The following is a 23118-nucleotide window of genomic DNA, read 5'->3' as shown; positions in this document are numbered from 1 at the left end:
CCCCTGAGCCACCGCTGCCGCCTAAAGACAAACATTAAACCTGTATATAGGAGGAGCTAGCGCCCCTCAAAAATAAACAAATCTTAACCCATGGAACGGTGCATGAACCCCCACCCCCACTATTGTGTCAGGTGGGTCTATGATGGACCCAATGACATAGACAATATTGTCCATAAACTGGAACCCTGGCCACATATTGCCTTTATTTTTCCAAACACACTGCCATTAAAGGATAATTCCATGTTAGAAGGCTTTCTTACCTTTATTTGTAGTTGTTACGTCCCCACCAAAGAGTTCCAGGTGTTATTTTGTGCAAAAGCGCATTATTGGCTATTTCCCCTACCAAGCATAAGCCCTCAATGAATTTATTTTTTCTTTGTATATATCCTCTCTTCATAATGTAAATAGTATCCCAAGCGGCACACTTTACTACTTATTTCGATGGAAATAAGCGAATTAGCACAAAAACCCAACCCCCATTGAGGGCTTATATTAGGGGAATTAGCCAATACTGCATTTTTGCACAAAATAACACCCGGACCTTTTTGGTGGGGACGTAACAACTACAAATAAAGGTAAGAAAGCCTTCTAGCATGGAATTCTCCTTTAATGACACGCCTGAAAGAGTGCTCTGGTTTCAACACTCTTTCAAACACACCAACTGAGTGACTCTTTATAACCACCAGATGGCAGCACTGTATAGCAAGCAGAACATTTTGGTCACCAGGCAGACCTGGTGTAAAAATGTTTAAATCTGTTTGATTTCTCTCGGCAGGCTTTGTTACATCATGTTTAATAATCAGTGTCTGTTTATTTACCATACTGTCTGAGAAGGAGGAGAAGTGTTGTATTTGTAGGCCTAGTACTGGTTCTCAACCAGTGGTCCGGGGACCACCAGTGGTCCTTGAGGGGGTTCCAGGTGTTCCCCAGCTAAATGATAGAAGAGTTGGTAACCATTACCAAATGTACCCTTATAGATCTTTAACTCTTGAGAGCGTAAAATGAAACCAAATGGACCCCGCGCATCCATTTGGTTTCCTTTTATGCTCTCAAGAGTTCAATTATTGTTAAACATCTGCATTACTTAATTTACAAGAAGTCTACACAATTCAATGTTTGCCTGTTATCTCTCCTATGATACCAACATCGATACAGCATGGAATTGTGGACAAAATCTTGTCCAACGACGACAAAATATTCTATGGTTTGATGTCGGAGAGGAATGTCATCAAATGGTGGTCCGTGGCTCAAATGGCAATGGGCCTAGATATGAAAAGGGTTGGAAACCACTGGCCTAGTATACTGTATGCATAGTTATTCATCTTACTATAGGCCTAGGCCTATACTAGGCCATTTAACTGAAATTGTCTTTATTTCAGGATTTCACATGTGGCAAGCCCTTAAACATTCCAGTAGTAGTATTTGTGAAATATGTCTTTTCCCATAAAACCTACACTAAGATTTTAATCTGTGTTCGACTGGTCGTGTCACCAACTAGGCGAGTATAGGCCTAATCATTTGGTTGTGACTGAGTCATGTATTTAATTTTATCTTAAATTAATGCTCACGTTGTTCAGGCATGTCATCCAGAGGTTCAGGGCCTCTGTCTACAGATGACATCACTATAGTGGTCATTTCCACAGTCTAAAAAAACAATTGATTGCCAATAATGCTTGGGTAGACTGTTTAAATAAGGACCAGGTTGTTTTGTTCCCGTCTGTGACAAAGAAAGTACAGCCAGGGTGATAAATAGTACATTGTTCTTTGCCAACCTTTCCATTTTATTTCTGTACGAGTTATTAGTGCATATATTTAATGGGGGGTGGGAAGAGAATGCAAAATGACTAAAGGACAAACTGCCAAATGGGATCGCAGGGTTGAAATAGTTCAAATGTATTAAATACATATTTCTATTTTGGTAAATGTTTGAAAATGTGTGCCTGTAATAACATGCCAAAATTGGGGAGCCATGTTGAAAGTGGTTAACCTGTAAAACGTGTGTGCGTGCGACTGGGTGTGCGTGCACGCACATTTGTCTGGGTGAATGTCAATGTGAATAAGACACAGATGGACAGCACAAGAAACAGTATATAATTCACCCTTTGTCAGACTGCTGATTGGTCCCTGACTGACTAACCAGCAGGCTCTTTCTGACTTGACATGTTATGCCCAGTCACCATGCTGCGCCTTTTTACTGACACAAAGTTTAAAATAAGAATTGAACTCACAGAATATCAATACGAAGCAACTGAAAAACACGTTATTTCAATGGTAGTGGATGGAGAGAATGGATTTTTGTCCAACCACGAAACAGCAACCAATGGGTGCGAAGAGGGGCACAACCATGGGCGGGACTTGACAAAGGGTCTGCTCTGATAATGTTAAATACAGAAGACACCTACTAGTTGCAGGCAAACGCCTCATGGAAAAACTGTGTGAGCCTGAGCACAGTGATAAACTATACTGCCATAATCTCCCAGCTGACCCACCCCCCCATCCCCCAACTCCCTCCATCATCTGCTTGCTCCCCTGTTTCCCTCCCTCCTCCTAGCCCCTGTGTGGCCGTTCGCCCGCCATGTCGTCCCCAGCTGTCCTGCAGCTCTCTGCAGTGAGGCAAGCATTGTGGGACGCATAGCCAGGGAGGATAGGAAAAGGAGCCGGGGAAGGTGGGAGAGATCGGTGTGAGGTGGAAGATCAGTAGCATTCCTTTTTGGGTTTCTGATCCGGTCAGGAGCGGATGGTAACTTATATGCCATGTTGTAGTCACAGATTTGTAGTCATCGGGCAGGAAACCACAAACCGGAATCAGAACTAACCAAGTTCGTGATCAAGGCCATTGTAGTTTTAGGGCCTATACCCAATGAAAGTCTTGATTGCCTCATATGAATCCCACACGTTTCTTCAAGTACGTCTTGGAATAATTTTTTTGGTATATCCATAATTTATTCCAACTCATAGACTAAAAACAAACGGGGGAGGGGGGGGGGACACAAAACAAAACAATGCGGAAAAAGCCGGAAACTACAAACGGGAATAAGAGGTTTTTTTTGTTGTCTTCTATTTTTAGATTTTATCATCCAGTCTATACCGGATCACACAGCGATTTTAGAAATGCAGACCATGCTTTCCTTTCCGAGGTGGAAAGCCTTGTGACGCGAGGTTAGAAGTCCAGCAGCACTGCTGAGGGGGATGTGGGGGGGAGGGGTTCTCCCATCCTCAGAGCTGTCTGGCTCCTCCATCTCCCTCGGGGCCCTGCTGTTATACAGACAACAGCAGCAGCCTCTCTCTCTCTCTCACGGCCGGCATAATCCACTGGATTGTTGTATTAAACGCAGCACACCAATTGTCTGCTCCCTTGCAGTTGCACTGTGCATTGCATCACCACGGACAAAAGCTATAAATAACAAAAATAACAAAATGGATGGGGGAGAAGAGGAATATAGGGGGGTGGTTGTCAAACAGATTGGCAGCCATTCGGCTGGCTCCGCCAAAGCCTGCTCACATGCAGGTGCTCGCAGTCACGACTTGGCGATGCAGAGCAGAGCAATGTTCTTCTCGCTCTCATACGTACCCGTGTACGCGATGCAGTCTTTGGCACACATGGCAGAGTGAACAGTGGATTTGATAGGCGTAGCTAAAGGAATTCAACAGCACAGCATGTCTGTTCTACCTTGTCACTCACTGAGATATCAAACTTGTGCTCTGAAATGAGTACCCTGTCACGTGGGAGACATCTTCAGTTGTGGTTAAAAAGGCTGATTATTTTTATTTGGATCTCTTTTAGCCTTTCGGCTAATCTTCCAAGAGTCCAGATGATGATGATACGCATCTGAGAACCGGTGGAATAGAGCTGAGTTTTGTTCATTACCTCCACATGCACAAAGGGAGTCCACCAGTGGTGTAAAGTAACTATAGGCCTACATTTACTCAAGTACAGTCTCTACTTGCGTGCAATTTTGAGGTATTTTACTTGAGTATTCATAATCTCCAATACTTTTTATTCTACTCAGCTACATCACAGATCCAAATATTGTACTTTTACTCCACTACATTTATGTGAAAACTTTAGCTACTAGTTACTTTGTACTGTATATTTTGATATGCGACGCATTGTGAACTTGTAGATCGTCTATTTTCAAAAGATTATTATATACATTTTGATAACTTAAAATGGGACGTTCTGCACAATGAGTATTGAGTACTTTTACTTTCGGTACATTAAGTGCATTTGGATGCCAATACTTTTACCCAATCATACATTTTGAACTCTACATTTCTACGTGTAATGGAGTATTTTGTGGGCAGCGGTGGCCTAAGGGTTAGAGGAGCACCCTTGTTGCCGAAAGGTTGCCGGTTCGATTCCCCAGACGGCAGGAAGAATCTGGGTCGGGATGTGATTGTCATCACTCACCCAACACCGCTGAAGTGCCCTTGAGCGAGGCACTGAACCCCCAACTGCTCCAGTGGAGCTGCCTATAGTGGCCAAGACTGTGGTTGTAGCAGCTGGTTGTAGCAGCTCCCAGGTTTTAATGTGTGTGTCTCTATGTGCAGGGCATGCTGAAAATGAGCACTTGTGCTCAGCTACTACCCTGGGTAAAAAAAAAATCTATGTTGCAGTATTGATACTTTTACAGAAAGATATAGGATTTGGCTTGAAGGCAACTGCAGAGTGAGACTACAGTGTACATGACTATCATCATCACACACTACAGTGGAGTGAAGACACGGCAATGACAACCAAATAAACCAACACAGCCGTTCATATTCTCCCATGATGTCTGGAGCCCCAGCAGTGTGTTACATTAGCATACACCCCCCTCCATGCCCTGCAGGCAAACTACTATACAAGAACAACTCAGTGCAAGAAAAAGGGCCCAATTCACCCAAGTCAAATGAAGCCACCACTGTGTAATGTCGGGTGACAGAGCAACATCATGCTTCATGCACATAGCCATTACAGTCACTTACACTGTAACCGAATCATTCTTGCCATTGCCGTTATCAGCGACTCCAAAGCCAGTTAACATACACTAGATAGATGTGCACTAATGGTGCACGTGCAGTTGGCGTTGCAGGCACCCAATCAAGTGAAACTCAGACACGCATGTACACACACACATGCACAACATGTGACCATGCACACACGCGGCACAGACAGACATGCAGTACTTGATGGCATGCCAAGTGAAGATTGTCTATAGTCTATACCAGTGGTTTTCTACCCTTTTCACATCAAGGACCATTATTTATTTGGCATTTCAGCCACGGACCACCATTTTGATGACATTTAGCCTCTCACACCCCAAACTTTGAATATTTTATCGTTGGATAAGATTTTGCACACAACTCCATTCTGTATTGATGTGGTACCATTAGGAGAGGCAACAGGCAAACGTAGATCAAAATAATGCTTCTACATTCTCTAATGGTGTAGACTTCTTGTAGATGTTTAACAATAATTTAACTCTTGAGAGCTTAAATTGAAACCACCTGTTTATACGGGTCCATTTGATCTTAGATCTACAGGGGTTAATTTGGTTACCAACTCTCCATCATTTAGCTGGGGACCACCTGGAACCCTCCCTCAAGGACCACCGGACCACTGGTTGAAAACCACTGATACAGTGTTGTTTTAGTCTTTTGAATAGTTTCCATTTGGTTTTAGTCACATTTTAGTCACACGTCTAGTTTTAGTCGATTAAACCTCATACGATTTTAGTCGACTAAATCTACGGTTGATTTAGTCGACTAAAATGTATTTTGGCGGGCCTTGATGCCGTCGTAATGACTGATTTTACACTTAAAAAAATAGCTGATCTACAAGCTCACAACGCGTCGTGCTGCGACGCGTTGTGAGCTTGTAGATCAGTTATTTTCAGCATGCAACCAAGTGTAAAATGACTTATACTGGATCTCTTGTCCACTAGTCCCTTCCTAAAATTTTAGTCTAGTTTTTATTTGTTGACGAAATTGTGAATATATTTAGTCTTATAGTTTTAGTCATCATAGCTTAGTTTTCATTTAGTTTTTGTCAGTGAAAAAAGGTAGTCTGGGTCTATAGTATACTATAGCGCTGCATAGGAGGACAGCATTGTCCTTCGTTCAGCTTCTATTCACTAGATATGGAGGTCTACGTTCCTGCTCCTGTCATATCCCACTTCTTCTTATTTGATCTTGATATATGTATGGCTTTCTCTCTTTCTCTTCTCTCAAAACCCCTTACTATACTAGTACTATTCTTCATCTGTATTCCATCTCTCTCTCTCTCTCTCTCTCTCTCTCTCTACTTTTGCCACCCTGTCTCGTTCTTTCTCTCTCTCTCTCTCTCTCTCTACACCATCTCCCCTTGAGTCTTGGGTTGTTTTATTTAAGTCAAGGACGACATTAGCATGGCGATCACAGCCTTTCTATCAGCAGTACTGTGTTCACTGCCAAGGCTGCATGCAGGCGGAGCGGGCCTTGTTATCAGAGACGAGAAAAAAAGAGAGAGAACATGGCCAGGGAGAATAAAACACACACACACACACACACACACACACACACACACACACACACACACACACACACACACACACACACACACACACACACACACACAGTCACACACACACACACACACCGACAGACATACGAAGAGACAGAGAGAGAGGAAGATAAAGGGCTGGTGAAATGATGTTCTGTAACATCTGTAGATCCCAGGACAGTTGAGTGATTACATAAGACAAAACATACTATGTACTAGTAGTACTACTATGCAGTGCTGGAAAAAAACATACTCAATTGTTTCACTTATTAGGGATGCACAATAATCGGCCCGATAATTATTATTGGCCCGATATCAGGAATTATGACCTCATAATTATCGGCCTGATAACATTAATAGCTCCGATAATATTATTGTATATTTATTTTATGTATTATTTTCATATGCTTGCAGTTCTGCTAAATGATTATTTGTTGAATCTGCTGACAAAGCACCCAGCGTGTCATAGGTATGATATAATGTATTTACTTAGGTCAAAGCTATATGTTAAATGTACCGTTACTCACTAGTAGGCCTACAGTATGTCTTTTTTATGTATGTGTCTATATATTTTCATTAGCGGTTATTCCTATCGGTATCGGTCTTGCGAAGCATGAAGTTATCGGTATCGGTTTAAAAAAATCTATTATCGTGCATCCCTAGTTTTACTTAAATAAAAGTATCATACTGCAACGTAGAACTACACCCGTTACAAGTAAAAGTCCGGAATTCAAAATGTACAAAAATGTATTGGCATACAAATGTAGTTAAAGTACCAAAAGTCAAAGTACTCATTGTGCAGAATGTCTCGTTTCAAGTTTTCGAAATGTATTGAAAACATTTGAAAATAGCCGATCTATAAACCATCTGAAATGGCTGAAATGTACATGGGGCTGCTGAAGTGGCTAATGTATGTTTTGTAAATCTACTAGTTAGTTACTGCGAGAGTGAGGTCTAGCCAACACCAACTCGGGATTCCTGGATCGCTGCCCTCCACAAATTCCTATCCAACATCAGGTTCTTGAGCTCTGCAGTGTTGTTAGCCAAGCTGTCGCGCCGCAGCACGTCTACATAGGTGGTACGCTTCTTTCCCCTCCTGGCTTTGCCCTGGGTTGGCTCCCATAGAGTCAATTTACTTGCCTCAAGTTCTGGGTGCCTGACGCAGTGCCCTGCCAGCCTCATCCTTCTCTCTCTGACTTTGTAGGTCCCCATAGAGGTCCACATTTCTGATGCGGTCCGTCCATGACACCTAGTGCCATTCGTAGCATTCTTGTGTAGACTCCATCCAGGGCTTTTTCCTGTTGTACTGTGAGGGTCCATGTCTCGGTCCCATACAGCAGTACTGACTCCACAGTAGCTATGAACAGCTCTCCTCATCCCGTGCAAGGCTTTCCAGGCAAGTGCTCTCCGAACCTTCAGATCCTGTTCAGTTGAGGCAGTCCAGGCCCGAGGTACTTAAAGTCCTCGACTCGCTCAAGCACCGTCCCGTCTGCAGTGGCAATGGTTTTGTCCTCGGTGTTGACTGTCATAACCTTTGTTTTCTTGGCATTGAGCTTGAGACCGATCTTCCTGCACTCCTTTTCTACTGTAGTAGCTCCCTTCCTTTCTCGACTGTATCCGAGATTAGGGTGATGTTGTCTGCATAGTCGAGGTCAGTGACCATGATGGGGTGTACTCGCCTTGACTTCCTCGGGACCAGAGTGAACCCCAGTGCCTCCTCTCTGCCATTGATTGCAAGTCTCAGTGCATGATCCATCACTACAATGTCAATGAACAGGAAGGGGGCAAGAGTGTCACCCTGTAAGACGCCTGCTAGAATCGTGTCACCGTCGCAGGTTTGGACCTTGGCTCGAGTCTGGCTGTAGCTTGACTCTATCATCTGGACCAACTTTTCTGGAACTCGGTAGGCACGTAGAATACTCATGAGTTTTCCCTGGTGGATGGTGTCGAAAGCCTTTTGGAAGTCAATGAATGTGATCACCGCTGACAGGTTGTGCTCCCTTACCCCTTCCAATATCCTCCTCAGTGCCAGTATCTGCCCAACTGTTGTTCGTTCCGGGCGGAAGCCGTGAGTTTCTCAGTAGAGGGTCTAAGATTGGTCTAAGACGATTGAGGATCATCCTGTTAGCGGTCTTGGCAACCTGTGAGCTCAGGCTGATGCCACGGTAGTTGTCCGTCTTGGTGAGGTCACCTGACTTTGGTACTGGAACGATGTTCATTGTGCGCCATAGCTCCGGCTGCTCACCAGACATGTGTGCTTTGTTGATGAAATCTAGCACCACCTAGTCTATGGGCACGTATTTCAGAATCTCTGGTGTCAATCCATCCTCCCCACAGCTCTTGCCGCACTTGATCGTAGCCTTGGCCTTCTGGTACTCATCCATGGTGAATGGTCCATCTGGAATGGGAAGGTCATGGAAGACAGGGGATATCGGCTCATCCTCATCCTTGGTTACAGGCGAGTTACCTAGGAGTGTTTTGAAGTGCTGGTACCATGCTTCAACCCGTTCCTCTGCATTTTCTCCCTGGATCTTGGAAGTCTGAGAGGAGTTTCTGTCAGAGATGTCATTGATGACATCATTTACGTCCTGGGCATGACGTTAAACTGTTCCGTTCGAGAGGACTGGCGACCCTCGAATGTAAACAGCCACGAAAGGAAACTATGGATCTATGTAAATCTACTAAGTGACTAGTATAACTAATGCTTTCCAATAATTGTAGTGGAGTAAAAGTACAATATTTAGATCCTATTCCTAGATGTAGTGGAGTCGAAGTAAAAGTATTGGAAATTGGAAATACTCAAGTAAAGTACAAATAAATCAAAATTGTACTTAAGTACAGTACTTAAGTAAATCAACTTAGTTACTTTCCACTAGTGATGCACAATATAATCGGTAGCATATTGAAATATGGCCATATCGGCTATGAAAATGCCATATCGGTCAGATATTGATGACGCAATAATAATGTGACCGTCAATGGCTCTGTCGCTTTTGTTTTGTGTATTTCTAACGTTTGAAGGCAGCATAATCTGTGTAATATCGGAATCGGTCAGAATCGGTATCGGCAGAAATCGGATATCGGTCATAATTTCATAATCGTGCACCTCTACTTTCCACCACTGACTTCATGGCTGTAATCCCCTTGCATGCCATAATGTTGGTTGCGTTGTGTTGTGGGGAAGATGTCTACTTCCTTTCCTGGACAAATTCATTGTCATAAGTGTCAGGAATCAGGATATCTTACTAGACGGAAGAAACTCAAAATCTTGCCCCAATAAACCGATGTTCAAGGAGAACCAGTTCAAATTGTGCCTTTTTTTTAAATGCATTACAGCTAAAAAAAACATTGCATGGATGCACCTGGGACGTTTCCTCAGTGATGTATCCCAAGGTCATCGGGGTTTCGGGTCTGTTGATACCCCTCACTCAGGCGACCCAGTCGGGGTCCCGACTTGTGTCCCGATCAGTCCCATTAGGGAATGAGCAAGGCCACACAATCCGTTGGAACTACTCCAGAACTACTCTGCCAGGGCTGGGAGGTACGCTTCTGGCACATGGAAGGACTATAGGGTCTGTGGGTTGACTCCTGTCCGGGCCCCTCCTACGTCTCACCAGGTCCACTCCTGCTCTCACCAGGCCCAGGACCTGTGCATTGCACCAGAGTCCTATCCCCAGACACTTCATTCAGGAGTGGTGGATTCCTAAATCGCAATGGTTCCACAGACTCCACCTGAGCAGCAAGGTGGTGCTGCAGGCTCCGCTTGCGGCTTGAGTGGCCCTCCTAAAGGCCACACAGAGGGCTAATTTAATACTGCAACTTCTAACGCAAACAATTGGTGCATACGGTACATGGATATAAAACACTATTCACGGTGCACCCTCACAAACGTGCCCATGCATACTCATGCGTGTTCACTGTTTACCAAGGCATTTGTAGTAGCATGAAATTAAAAACGCGGATAATTGTATCGTAAACACACAGCTGTGTCGCTAAACCCAGATCCATTTTTAATGAAACAGATGCCATATCCTGGGCAATTTTATGTTCTTCGGCGAACACGTCGCCGCGCCCATCTTTTGTTGGCCTTCTTCCATCCTCCAAACACGCACAATAAAAGTCTCAGTGCTAATTTATCCATTTCTAACTCGGAGAGTACAAAGATTTAACCAAATGGTCCTTTCGGGTTACATGTGCACGCTCTCTGAGTTAAAATGACTCTCAACAGGGAACACGCTCCTTGCCTCAGAAACACCCCGCATAATTAAAACACATTAGCCCTCATACTCATTATCACTATTCACTAATCACTATTACAACTCATTGGCACCATTTAATTTTTTTTGGCGGGGTGGGGGGGAGGGGGTTGGTGCCATGTAACCTTGTAAAAAAAATAAACAAATAAATAAATATGTACAAATAATCTCCAGCTGAGTATTAAATGTGCTCATGCATTTCACGGCCTGTCAGGCCCTGGGTCTGATTTGTGATGCACACAATGACACTGTGTCTCATTTCCAGGGACATGCATGCTCAGCACGAACGCACAGTGTACCAATGAACACACACACACACACACACACACACACGCACACGTACACGTACACGCACACGCACACGCACACGCACACGCACACGCACACGCACACGCACACACACGCGCGCGCGCGCGCGCGCACGACCGCCAGTCAAGTCGAGCCTGCTATCATTTGAGAACCTTCCCTTGGGAGATTATTTTTTTCTCCCAAGGAGAACATCTCAATCTCCATCACCACTGTCAGAAGGAATGTATATACAGTTGCAAGAGAGACACGCGAGTCAGGAATTCATACATTCCTCCATCTCTTTTTCATTCTCCCACTAACGCTCTCTTGGGTCGCTCGCACGCACGCACGCACGCACGTTTAGGCATACACACGGAAACAAGAGCAAAATATGTTATTTTTTTCATTGCATGGTGAAAAAATACATTTATTGGAATTCGTGTTGATGTAGAAAAAAGTGAAAAGTGACTTTGTTTGGGTCTTGTCACAGTACCACAGCTGAGAACTGTATGGTGGCAGCAGTGGCCATGGGTGAGACATTGCTGACTCGGCAAGCTCCTTTTTGGACAGAATGTCTGCTACAGTCAGATGGCAACAGAGATGAGATTAGAGACCTGCAGTACCGAATACACAGTGAAACCACCACCAGCGTTCATTTTAACACCTGGAGTGTAGATAATCAAATCGACAAGATGGGTCTATTTGGTTACAATGGCACACTCCCCTAAGTTACAAATGGATAAATTAACCCACTTGAAATTAACCCACTTGGACCCCAGCATCTATAATTCGGGGAGGGGGTAGCTGGCTCTTTTTTTCTGAGATTTGGTGTACAGTTAAACAGTGTATAGTTGCAACTCGGGTCTGTTTCACTAAGACCAGAGGGTTTAAGTGGTCAACACCTAAGGTCTTTATTGTATAGGTCTAATAACAAATAATAGGACAAATAAAAGCTCAGGCTGCTCCGAAGACAGACACAGCACCAGCAAATATACAGTAGTGGCAATTAGCCTTGAAGCGCCCATCTGTCCCTTTCATCGAGTGTGAATTGTGTGTTTTCTTTGTTTCGTTTTTGTTTGTTTTAGCTGAAGACACAAATTATTTTTTTTTTAAATTGTGATACTGTCACAAAGACCATTCCCAGTGATTTTCAACCAAGAGGGACCAGCTGCACAAACAACTCTTATTAGAAGAATATTGTGTGATTTAATATATGTCGGCTCGTGGCTTGGCTTCATGGTGGACACAGAAAACAGCACGGCCAGCGTTAGAACTGGTTGAGAAATGAGAACACCTGTTAAAAGTCATGGTGGCCACAAGTCTGTCAGCAAGCGTCCAAGATGGCTCAAAGGAGCCCTCATACACTGTGATCACTTTATTGGAATGGACAGTTCCTCAACCATCATTATGTTCGGGCACATTTTCAAACATTTCCAAAATGTTTTAAACACAAAAATAGTGAAAATAGCCACTTTGACCAGAAGCTCACAATGTGTTGGGCTGTTTTTGTAGATTAGCCGTTTTCACTATTTGTCATACGACAAAGTATACAGAGCTTAACCACTTAAACATTTTATAATTCAGTTGACCAGCGTCCAACAAGAGTCTTGCATGGCCTCCTTTTTTTTTTCCCAATACACAACTCTTTTGCAGAAAATATCCGATCTATATGCTCACAACAACGTGACACATTGTGGGCTTGTAGTACATACGTACTGTATGTACATCAGCTATTTTCACTGAATGTTTGCCAGTTATAAATGAATGTTTGCATAACATGACACATGCCCAGAATAATGACACCGAGGTTTGTGTGGTTCCCCCGGCATCCGTATGCTACGAAGGAAAGCCGCCACAGGAAATAGCCGATCTACAAGCTTGTATACGGGCTGTTTTTCCAGTGAAGATATTTAATGTAGAGTGAAAACGGAAAACGCCCTAGTACGGAGAACTGGGGGGACTCCGCTCAACAATGTAGGTTTATGAGTCACATGTTGGGGCGCCTATACAATATCACGTGCTGCCCTAGCTCTGGTCCATAGCCCTAACGCCGTCGCATTCGAGCTATGGGACTTTCGACTTCCTGCGCTCACATGAAATGCAGACCAGCCTCTCGACTGTAGCGAAAATAAAAAGTACGTTTTCGATACTCACCAATACAAAGACGGTTTGTGTGATGACAAAGCCTACTTTCCGCGGTGGACACTGAGCCACCCAACCACACGTATAAAATGCACTTTTTTGGATTTCTTTTCACTGGAAGGAAAAATCTTGTCTATGAGATTTTCTCTTGTCCACCGCAATGCAACGGCATTACAGCTATGGACCCGAGCTACTGCTGCCCCAGACCATGGATATAACCTCTGTTGACTAGTCTCTACAAAGCTATTAGTTACGGAAAGTTAGCCAAATCTGTGAGAAATCTGTAAAGCAAATGCTTACCAATAGCTTTCTTTACAAATGTGTTCATAAAGGTGTCTACTATCACCTCTCAATTTGTTCCACCCCAACTCCCTTGGGAAACTTTGTGACAGCTGCTGAAAGTTGGGGTAGGCCTATCATTAACAACCTATGCATGTGTTCTAGTTTGACCTGTCAAACTAGGGTTTATTCATGATTCTGAATTCCATTGCAAGCATTTGTTTTGTATGAAAAACACTCCTTGGGCTAAAAACGGCCATAGCTACATTTCCAAATGTGAGGACGACTATGGCTGTTTTTTGGGCTTTTTTTTGTTGCATATTTGACACATTTCTGAAGAAAGCTATTGATGCATTTATTTTGCAGATAACCACACATTTGGCTAACTTTACGTAATTATATGGACTTCATGTCTTCATCTTTGATGTCTCCAAGGAAGTCGTTTATCTCTCTGGTTCTCAACCTGTCTGATGGGGTCCATGAGGGTATTGCATGAAGTGGGCCTTGAAATAATTGGCAAAACACTAAGATTTGAATGATACGATAACGTTAATATTAAAAAAAAGTGATACCAATAAATAAGAGAGCTTTAAGAGCTCAGAACAAACTACGTTAGTGCCATTGTTCCGAGGTGGGACACGATCGAACGATTGATCGTTAAATTAAATGTGCTCTGAAAATGCGGTCGAACACTGTTGAGAAGTGGACCCAGATCCAGAAAAAGGTTGAGAACCACTGGTTTAGCTATTACACAAAAGGGAAGAAATACCACATCAACATTTGTGTTTTCTCTCTGTAGAAATCTCTCTCTCTCTCTCTCTCTCTCTCTCTCTCTCTGAACACATATTTCTTTGACAAACATGACCAGCTCTGGTAGGCCAAACATGGGTAGTGCATTTCTATTTCAGATGTGACAGAAATCAAGTTAAACAAAAAAACAAAAATTGCAACAAAAAAATGCATTTAAAAACAAAGTTCGTTTCTAAACTCAGATACTGAGTATTAATAACATAGAGGTCAGTCTTTTTTTTTTCTTTTCTTTTTTTTAACCATACAATTTTCTTTACATATAGATTTATTTTATTCTTAAATATCTTATTTCTCTTATAAAATAATTAATCAGAAACCAATTCTATATACATAGGACAAGAGTGCACAGGAGTCGGGGGTAAATAGATGGCGTGCATGCCAAGAAGAAGGTGGGTTTTGCAAGGGCAGGGGTTTGCTGTGTCATACTTCTTCACAACGTATATGGATCTGTTTTGTTATTTTCCTCCTCCTCCTGCCACAGTCACTGGTGAATAAGTGGTTCCCTTGGTGAGCGTCATTCTCAGTATCACCATTCATAAAACAAACAAGGCTGTTCTAAATCAATAAAGAGCCTCTTTTATGTACTCTGCTGAGTGGCAATGCTTCAAAGTGATTGTGACCTTCAACGGTAACAATGGGGACTGATCCATACAGTATACTCCAGAAGCCTTGGCCTCGCTCTACGCCAGATGGCCGGCTAAGCTATAGCTAGCCACTGAAATATTGTGGTGTTTTCTCGGATAGGGCCTCGTCCAAAAATAAATGTTATTTTTGTTCCCCCCTCCCACAGGCCCACCCCCCCTTTTTTTTGGAACGGAGATCTGTTATTGGAAAATCATATTAGTTGAGAAATAGGCTTAATCCATGACCGTGAAATGGCACCGAAAACAGGAAGAATAAAATAAAAATAAAATACAATACATGGCATGTTGCAGCAGTCTAATCTGGTCAAGAGACAAGAGACAGTGTAATGGCAATTAAGGAATTGGCATTGGTCTTGCACTGTAATAATAATAATGTTAAAGTACAAACAAAAAAGTAAATAGTAGCTACATTACAACAAATTATGCACACTGTGGGGCATTAAAGAAAAAGAACAATTGCATTTTCTTCCCATTGATTTCAGTGAGTCATTAACAACAATGTTAAAACGGCCTACATTGTTATTTTTCCATTGGTTTTATAATAAAGGGGGCAGAACACTGATACAGGGCGAAGGCAGGTTTTTCCCAAGGTGTTCCCTCAGTAACGTAAGTCTCTTGCGCACTCATGCTCACAACAACACTCACCGCTTCTCCTAAAGCTGTGAAGTGTCTCATTTTTTTAATTTATTTTATTTTATTACAAATATAGCTTCTTCACGACAACGTATGAAATATCGATTCATCAAATATTGACTTTAGAATGCCTGGGGGGGGGGGGGGGGGGGGTAGGCTATGTGCGGAATACACACACTTGTGGGAGCAGAGTTGATGTGGCACAGTGTTAAACCTTATGATGTACAATGACATGAACTCTCATGGTGTTATAGTGGCGTCGGCTCTCTATTCACAATGGCAATGTCTTACAGTTGGAGGCCATCGATATTGTCCTTTTCTTTTTGCTGAGGTTTGCGTGATCTGCGCAAAAGGACAGTTAACCCATTTTGGGCGGGAACCCCTTTTGGTGTTTTAAACATTATGTTATAATTTAGCTATTGAAAAATAGCAGATCTACAAGCTCATAGCGCGCCACCGAGTGGCGCGCTACGAGCTTGTAGGTCTGCTATTTTTGAAAAATCGTGAAAATATTTATTTCAGAAAACTGGAGGATTTAGAAGGATTTTTTTAAAATTTTGAGGGACAATATCGGTGGCACCCAACTGTAGTTTCTGTGGTCTCCCAGTACCCCCCCCCCCCCCCGCCCCCCCAAAAAAAGTAACACAACAGTAAAAGACATCGTACACACAGCACAATCAATATCAACCCGGTAAGAGGATAACTCTACGTGTGTGGATTTCACTGCTCTTTTCGGTTGCTCTTTAATTTTTCACAGCTATCTCTGGCAAGCGGCAATATCTTTGTATATTATTTATCAAAATCTCTTAGTAGATATTCACAGTTGATAGTAAGGTTGCTTTGTCTGACTGGCAAAAATACCCAATGGAGTCTAAAATTGCTGGTTTAAGTTTGTCTAAAACCTGGATGGCAAGAGTTTCTTGAAGAACTGGAGGTATGTCGTCAGAGACTAATGGATGGATTCAGATTCAAAGTGTAAAAGTACATTTAAGCACTAACACATATTCATACACACAACCATCCGTTTTCTCATACGTGTGTGTGTGTGTGTGTATACATGTGTACACACACACACACACACACACACACACACACACACACACACACACACACACACACACACTACACGTATGTAGTATCATGAAGTGGTAAAATAAAATAACATTTTACAAATCTTGACGGAAAAAATTCTGTCCTGTGTCGAATGCCATAGAGAGACCTTAAACATTGATGTCAGATTTCTGTACAGCGAAACAGGACATGTATGTGAACAATATGAGGACATTAAAAAAAAAACTCTTGATTGTGACGTGTAATTTTTTTTCCTTTTTTTTTTAATCCTACAAAGGGGGATGGTGAGGGCTTATTTTTCTGGAGGAAAGGGTTGGGTCGAGGCAGAAGTAAATCCCCCCACGGTCTCCAGACTATAGTCTGTGTGGTACTACTACACGGTCGTTTCATTCCTCCAAGGCCCGGTGCGTATATTCCCCGTGCTGTCTCCAGACTATAGTCTGTGTGGTACTACTACACGGTCGTTTCATTCCTCCAGGGCCCGGTGCGTATATTCCCCGTGCTGTCCGACGTGTACAGGAGCCCTTCGTGAAGGCCCCCCTTCAAGATCCCGTTGTTCTGATTGGGCGGGATCTGGGGGTAGGATTGTCTGCGTGGGGCGGCGGCTGTGGCCGCCGCAGCAACGTGCATCTCCAGGTGGTGATGCGGCGGTGGCACCGCCGCCACCACCAGGTCGTCCTCCGCGGACGCCATTTTGCCACAGCCACACAAAAAGGTCCCTGTGCCGCCGTCGCCCCCGCCCGCCTCCGCGTGGCACAGCGTGGGGAACAGGTCCGCCTTGGAGCAGCACATGTGCCTGTGGCAGGGATTGTGACACACCAGCTCGTGGGCCGCGCTGACCGAGGCGGCGGCACACGCGTGGCCGCACGCGTGATGCCCCGCTTCGTGGGGGGCGGCGGCGGCGGCCAGGTGCGGGCAGAGGGCGTGGGCGACGTGGTGCTCGTGCGTGCTGCACGGGCTGTCCGTGTGCGGGCTGCCGCCGTCCACGCTGGACGGGATGTGATAGGCGTACTCGCGCTCGTTCCCCGGCGCTCCTCCTCCGCCGCCCCCACCGCCCCCAGCCCGGTGGCGACCGAAACGCGAGCGGCCCTTAGTCCTGACGCTGCTGCCCTTGAGGCAGCGGTGCAGGTGGATCCCGGGCCGGTAGCCGCCCTCGGCCTCGGCCAGCAGCACGTGGGCGCCGGGTGCCGGCTCCTCGTCCATGATCAGCTGCTGGCTGTGCAGGGCGGCGCAGCACGGCGCCACCACCACAGGGCCGGCCAGGCACGTCTGAGCCGACGGCAGGGGAGCGTGTTTGCAGTGGCTGTGGCCGCAGCCCATCAGGGCCTTGCCTCCCGGGCACCCGGGCGAGTCGTTGTGGTGGCAGTGGCTGTGGCCGTGGCCGTGGCCGTACCCACCACCACCACCGTGCCCCGGGGTGTCCCCGTTCACGTTGACCTTGGGCCGGGCCGGTCCACCGGGCCCTTGGGCAGCGCCGCCGCCGCGTCGTCCGGGGCAACAGGAGCACCAGCAGTGCCAGACGTCGTCGCGCTTGGCGCAGTGGTGGATGAGCACGAACAGCCCCAGCGTGACGGAGAAGGCGCCGTACAGGCAGCTGAAGATCATGTCCAGGAAGTGGCCCTGCGTCACGGCCAGCGCCCCGAAGGTCCACGTGGCCAGGAACAGGAAGAGGGTGAAGGCGGCCGTGCGCACCTGGGCCTTGTAGGAGTGCTCGTTGGCCAGCAGCGCAGGGTTGATGGGCACTCCCGGGCAGCCGGCCGGGCACTGGCCGCTGCCCGGCGGGTGTGTGGCCAGCGCCCCAGGCTCCGCCGCCGGCCCCTGGATGCAGTGCGTGGGCACGTCGTGGGACGCCAGCCTCTGGTGCTCCTCGCTCAGCTGCTTCAGCTCATACTTCTTCTCGGGGTGTTGGCGCAGCTGGACGAAGGTGCACAGGAAGTAGACGCACGTCACCAGGACGATGAAGCCCACGGGGCCGAAGAAGGCTCCCAAGCTGGGCTCCCACGCCATCCAGCAGCTAAAACACACACGCACACACACACACACACGACACGCCAGACACGCACAGGCGCATAAGTGTGCGCACGTACACACACAAAATGTTAGCTTCATCATTACCACATGACCTCTTTAAGCTATTTAGTAAACACATAAAAACAAACAACATGCCGGGTTCATCAAACACTAATAAATCCCCCTTTGAAAATCAGAATGGGTGGAAGCGTGTGTGTACCTGCCTGCAAATCTGACTCAGGCAATCGAAACTTTGAAAATATATATTTGTTTATGGCGATCATTATCCACATATATAATTAGAGATACATGAATGTCATTAACAAAGTCACCGACAAGATAATACTGTAAAACTACAAAAGTATGCTCCTTGGACAGCACAGTTCTCCACCAGGCCGTGTTGCCTACCCAGGGCCCGCAAACTGTGGCCACTTGGAATGGGGTCCAAAAAAATCTAATTTATACAGAGATTTAAAAAAATAATTGGGATGGAGGTCCTTCCTTGGCTTAGTGGGAACGAGCGTGCAAAGTTTCCCAGCAATCGGACGCTGCATTCATCATGTATTGATCAGATGGCTAAAGAGATACTGTGTATAGATTTGCGTGCTGTTTGGACAAAATCTGTAGGAGTAATATTTGCTCTGGCCTTCAGGGAGTAAGCATGCATGCACAGTTTCACAACGATCGGTCCAATGATGCCGGAGAGGAGCTGTACACAGACATACAGACCCACGCACGCACGCACGCACGCACGCACGCACGCACGCACGCACGCACGCACAATGCCAATGACAACAATGCTCTGGCAGTTTGACCAGGAGTGAAAGGACTTACTATGGCGCTTGCTCCCCACTGCCATAGTTGTCAATATTGACAGCTGCGGTGACCCCGCAGATAATGAGAGGGACTCCACCACTCACTAAATAAAACCTGAGGGGGGAGGGGAGGGGGAGAGAGAGAGAGAGAGAGAGAGAGAATGCATTATAAATTGTGATTTATAATCCCTTTTCTTGACCTCGTGACCTTGACCTCTTTGAGGCAGCCTACCAAGTTTCATGAAAGGTCCCAGCGTTTCACAGACAGACAAACAGACAGACCAAAGTTATTATAGATTACATTTTTTTTATCGGTTTTTATTTTTATTTTGTTTTGACTTTTTGTACTTTTCAGTTAGTTTTAATTGGTTGTTTAAGCTTGTTTGCTACCGTAGTTTACTAAAAAAAGAAAATTACGTATTCAGTAAATGCAACCAAAATACTAGGCTTATTTATGGAATAAATTGACATAGCGGTAAATAGACATAACTGGACTTTTTCTCTATGGTTTTAGATATAGTTTCTGTTATATTTTCTTTCTAAACTCGTTTTAGTTCTTTTGTTAGTTTTACTTAATTATAATAACCTTGAGACGCACGCATGCACGCACACACGCACACACATTCACTGAGCGTTGCCCATGCATTAAAAATAATCTTAGGCAACGACAGATGCCCTGGTAATCTATACACCTCATTTGGGATACTAGACCTGTGCCCGTCGGCTTCATGACTTCATTCCTGTGAACGTTTTCTCTGTTTTTTGGGTTAGTGCACCATTGAAACCCATAATAACTTACCTCCAAACGTTGAATGTTTATAGGTGAAGACGAGACTGTGATGGGTTTCAATGACGAATTTGAGCGTTTAGTATTGAGTTTAGGAAACTGTCAAAACTCCGCAATTGCTGCTATTGCAGCACTTCAAGACAAAAATATGTCTTGTCAGACATTATTTTCAGATTTCAGGAGTTGTTCAAAGACAAGTGGTTTCATTAAAATAAATGTCAGTGCGGAAGATTTACTGAGTTGGAGTATGATGAAAGGTTTCACGAATATTGTACTTGATTCATTACCCAAAGCACTAGAATACATTGTCTATAATTTAATGTTGGAGCTCCCATCTCTCTTATGCAATTAATTGCCGCCTCTGCGATTTGGAAATTGCAGCATATTTAGATTCATTAATTTTTTTCCAGGCGTACCATGTACATCACTTTGACAGAAACCACTTGTGAGTAAATAGAAGGTACTCTACAGTATGCTTTTGGGGAAATCTGCTGCCATGTGCAAAACAACATCAATTTACAGAGGACTTTAAACGCGACAATCTAATCTAAATTAATCTCACACGCTAGCGTTTACGCTAGAGAAATCAATGTGATTGCTCCCCCCCCCCCCATTCAATTGGTTTTAAAACCTGTTGCACGTGTATTATGCATTATTATGAAAAGTATATTTGAACTTCTCCACATGCACGCATTTTAAATTTGTTTTGTACAAGTGTGGGAAGTACAAGTCTCCAAAGTAACCGCAGAAAGAAACCCAGTCCTTTGCACCCCTCCCCCTCCTTCCACTGCCATCCTCTCTCTCCTCCACTCTATTTCCTCGTCCGTCCTTCCTTCTCAATCTCAACCCTCTGTCAGCACTCTAGCCTTTTTTTCCCCCTACCATTCCATCATGGTCTCGGCTTCTATTCTGTTTTCCTCTCTGCCCCCCACCCCACCCCCCTGTCCTCGCTCCATCACACGGCACCCATCCCCAAAATTCAATTACAATCAAGATGTTTGTCTGGGCCTATAGTGTGGGCGAGGGCGGGGCATTGCTGGCCTGTCAGTGTCTTTGCGAGGAGCGGTTTCCCCCCCAGGGACGCCCTCCTCTCCCCACCAGAAAGCCATTTACACAGCCGTCAGACAGATAGGCATAAATGAGAAGAAGTGGTGGATGTTAAACCCCTCCATCCCCTCACCCCCAGCATCCTCCTGCCCCCTCCCCCGTGCTTCATGACCCTCATTCCTTCTTGTCTCACTTACAGTACAGTGTGTTTTAACAGCGGGCGACAAGCCTGACATATCTTCCGGAATTAAGTGCGTTATTTGTCTATGGCAGGGGTTCCCAAACTGTTTTGGCCCAGGTACCCCTTGGGGGGGGGGGGATAATTTTTTCCAGGTACCCCCTCATCCTCGCAACACCGATAAGCATATTTGCAACCTTACATTTAGATGCCATTGGAACTATTTGTATTAAAACTTTTCAATCAAAGTCACAACACATTTTCACAACATTTATTTAAGATGCTATCTTAGAATAGATGTAGACCTATTTGACAGTGCAGAAACATAATTGCCTTCCTTGATGCATCAATTAAGCGTCAACGACCATCAGCTGGTCACAGTCACAGACACTCAGCCTCTGCAGCGCTCTAACTGAAAGTGACTGCATGGAGTCTGTTTCATTTCTATCCAAAGGCCCTTGAATGATGGAAAGTGATTAGGGTAATCTCACATATCACACATAGCATAATTCACTGGCAAAAAAAATAATTAAAAAAACAAAAACAAAACAAATATTTCACGGACCCCCTGGCTATGCGTCGCGGACTACCATGGGTCCGCGGACCCCTCTTTGGGAACCACTGGTCTATGGGACCTGGCAACTACTGGCGATAGCAGGCGAAGAGGCGATAGTCGGAAAGTGGGCGGAACATGACAATATTTTATCTTTGGAGGACATCGTCCGGCGATAGCCAATCAAATTTATGTGTTGCTTTGTTTACCCTCCACAGTTTACCACCTATGCGAGGACATAGATCTGACAGCAGGAACGCCCACTAGGAGATTTGTATCGCCCAGAGTCGCCGTTGTTCACCACCTGTTAAAACGGACCGTTAGACCAGGGGATCTGTGGGGATCTGTGATTTATTTTGGTGGGGTGTCCCCGGATGACTTAAGACCTTTTTATTACCTAAAAAAAAGTAAGAAAGAAAATAAATAAGACCATTACTATGCATCAAAATTAATCAACAAATGATACTATAAAAACTGGTCAAACATTTGAATTGTGAAATAATATAACAAACGGGCGACAATTGTGTGAATAGCTGATCTACAAGCTAGCGTTGTGAGCTGCTATTTTCACAATATCAAACAAAATGTCAAACTTTAATGTAATGCCCCAACTCCCTACAATTCCATGTGCTTGTCAGGGTGGGGATTCCCCAGTTCAAATATTTGAACTGGGGAATCCCCCCGTCAAAATAGTTTGATGGGGTCCCCCCGTCAAACTATTTTGAGGTCCCAGTCCCAAGTGACGTCGTCAGGACTTTGTCTCTACGCAATATATACTGGCATTGTAGTGAAAACATGTCTGACATGGATGAGCTGAAGGCATAGTATGCAGCATGAGGTATACGCTAGGGTTGTCCCGATCCGATCACGTGATCGGAAATTGGGGCTGATCACGTAATTTTCAAATGATGCACAAAAAACGTGATCTGGACATCCATAGTATCAATATTATATCCATATAATGATATTAGACTGGATATTGTCTGTGATTTGGGATATCGTACTGTTGTGATATGGCATTAGTGTTCTATAAAAATATAAATATCGGATTGGGGAAAATCTGTATCTGCAAATACTCAAAA

At 44.7% G+C, this 23118-nt stretch overlaps 1 protein-coding gene across 1 annotated transcript in view; it reads right to left on the bottom strand.

Moving 5' to 3' along the window:
* Positions 1-16867: 16867 nt before the first annotated feature.
* adgra1b (adhesion G protein-coupled receptor A1b) overlaps positions 16868-23118 on the bottom strand; it is a 244545-nt gene continuing 238294 nt past the window's right edge. The window contains exons 18-19 of the mRNA XM_079513357.1: positions 19491-19586; positions 16868-18660 (exon numbers count right to left, since the gene is read on the bottom strand). Coding sequence (XP_079369483.1) covers positions 17100-18660; positions 19491-19586 — 1657 coding nt within the window. The 3' untranslated portion in view covers positions 16868-17099. The remainder of the gene's footprint in view (positions 18661-19490; positions 19587-23118) is intronic.

Source organism: Electrona antarctica, assembly GCF_951216825.1.
Source record: "Electrona antarctica genome assembly, chromosome: 10".
NCBI classification, from domain to species: Eukaryota; Metazoa; Chordata; class Actinopteri; order Myctophiformes; family Myctophidae; genus Electrona; species Electrona antarctica.
The sequence above is the reverse complement of the archived record's forward strand: the minus strand, read 5'-3'. Positions and strand labels throughout refer to the sequence as shown.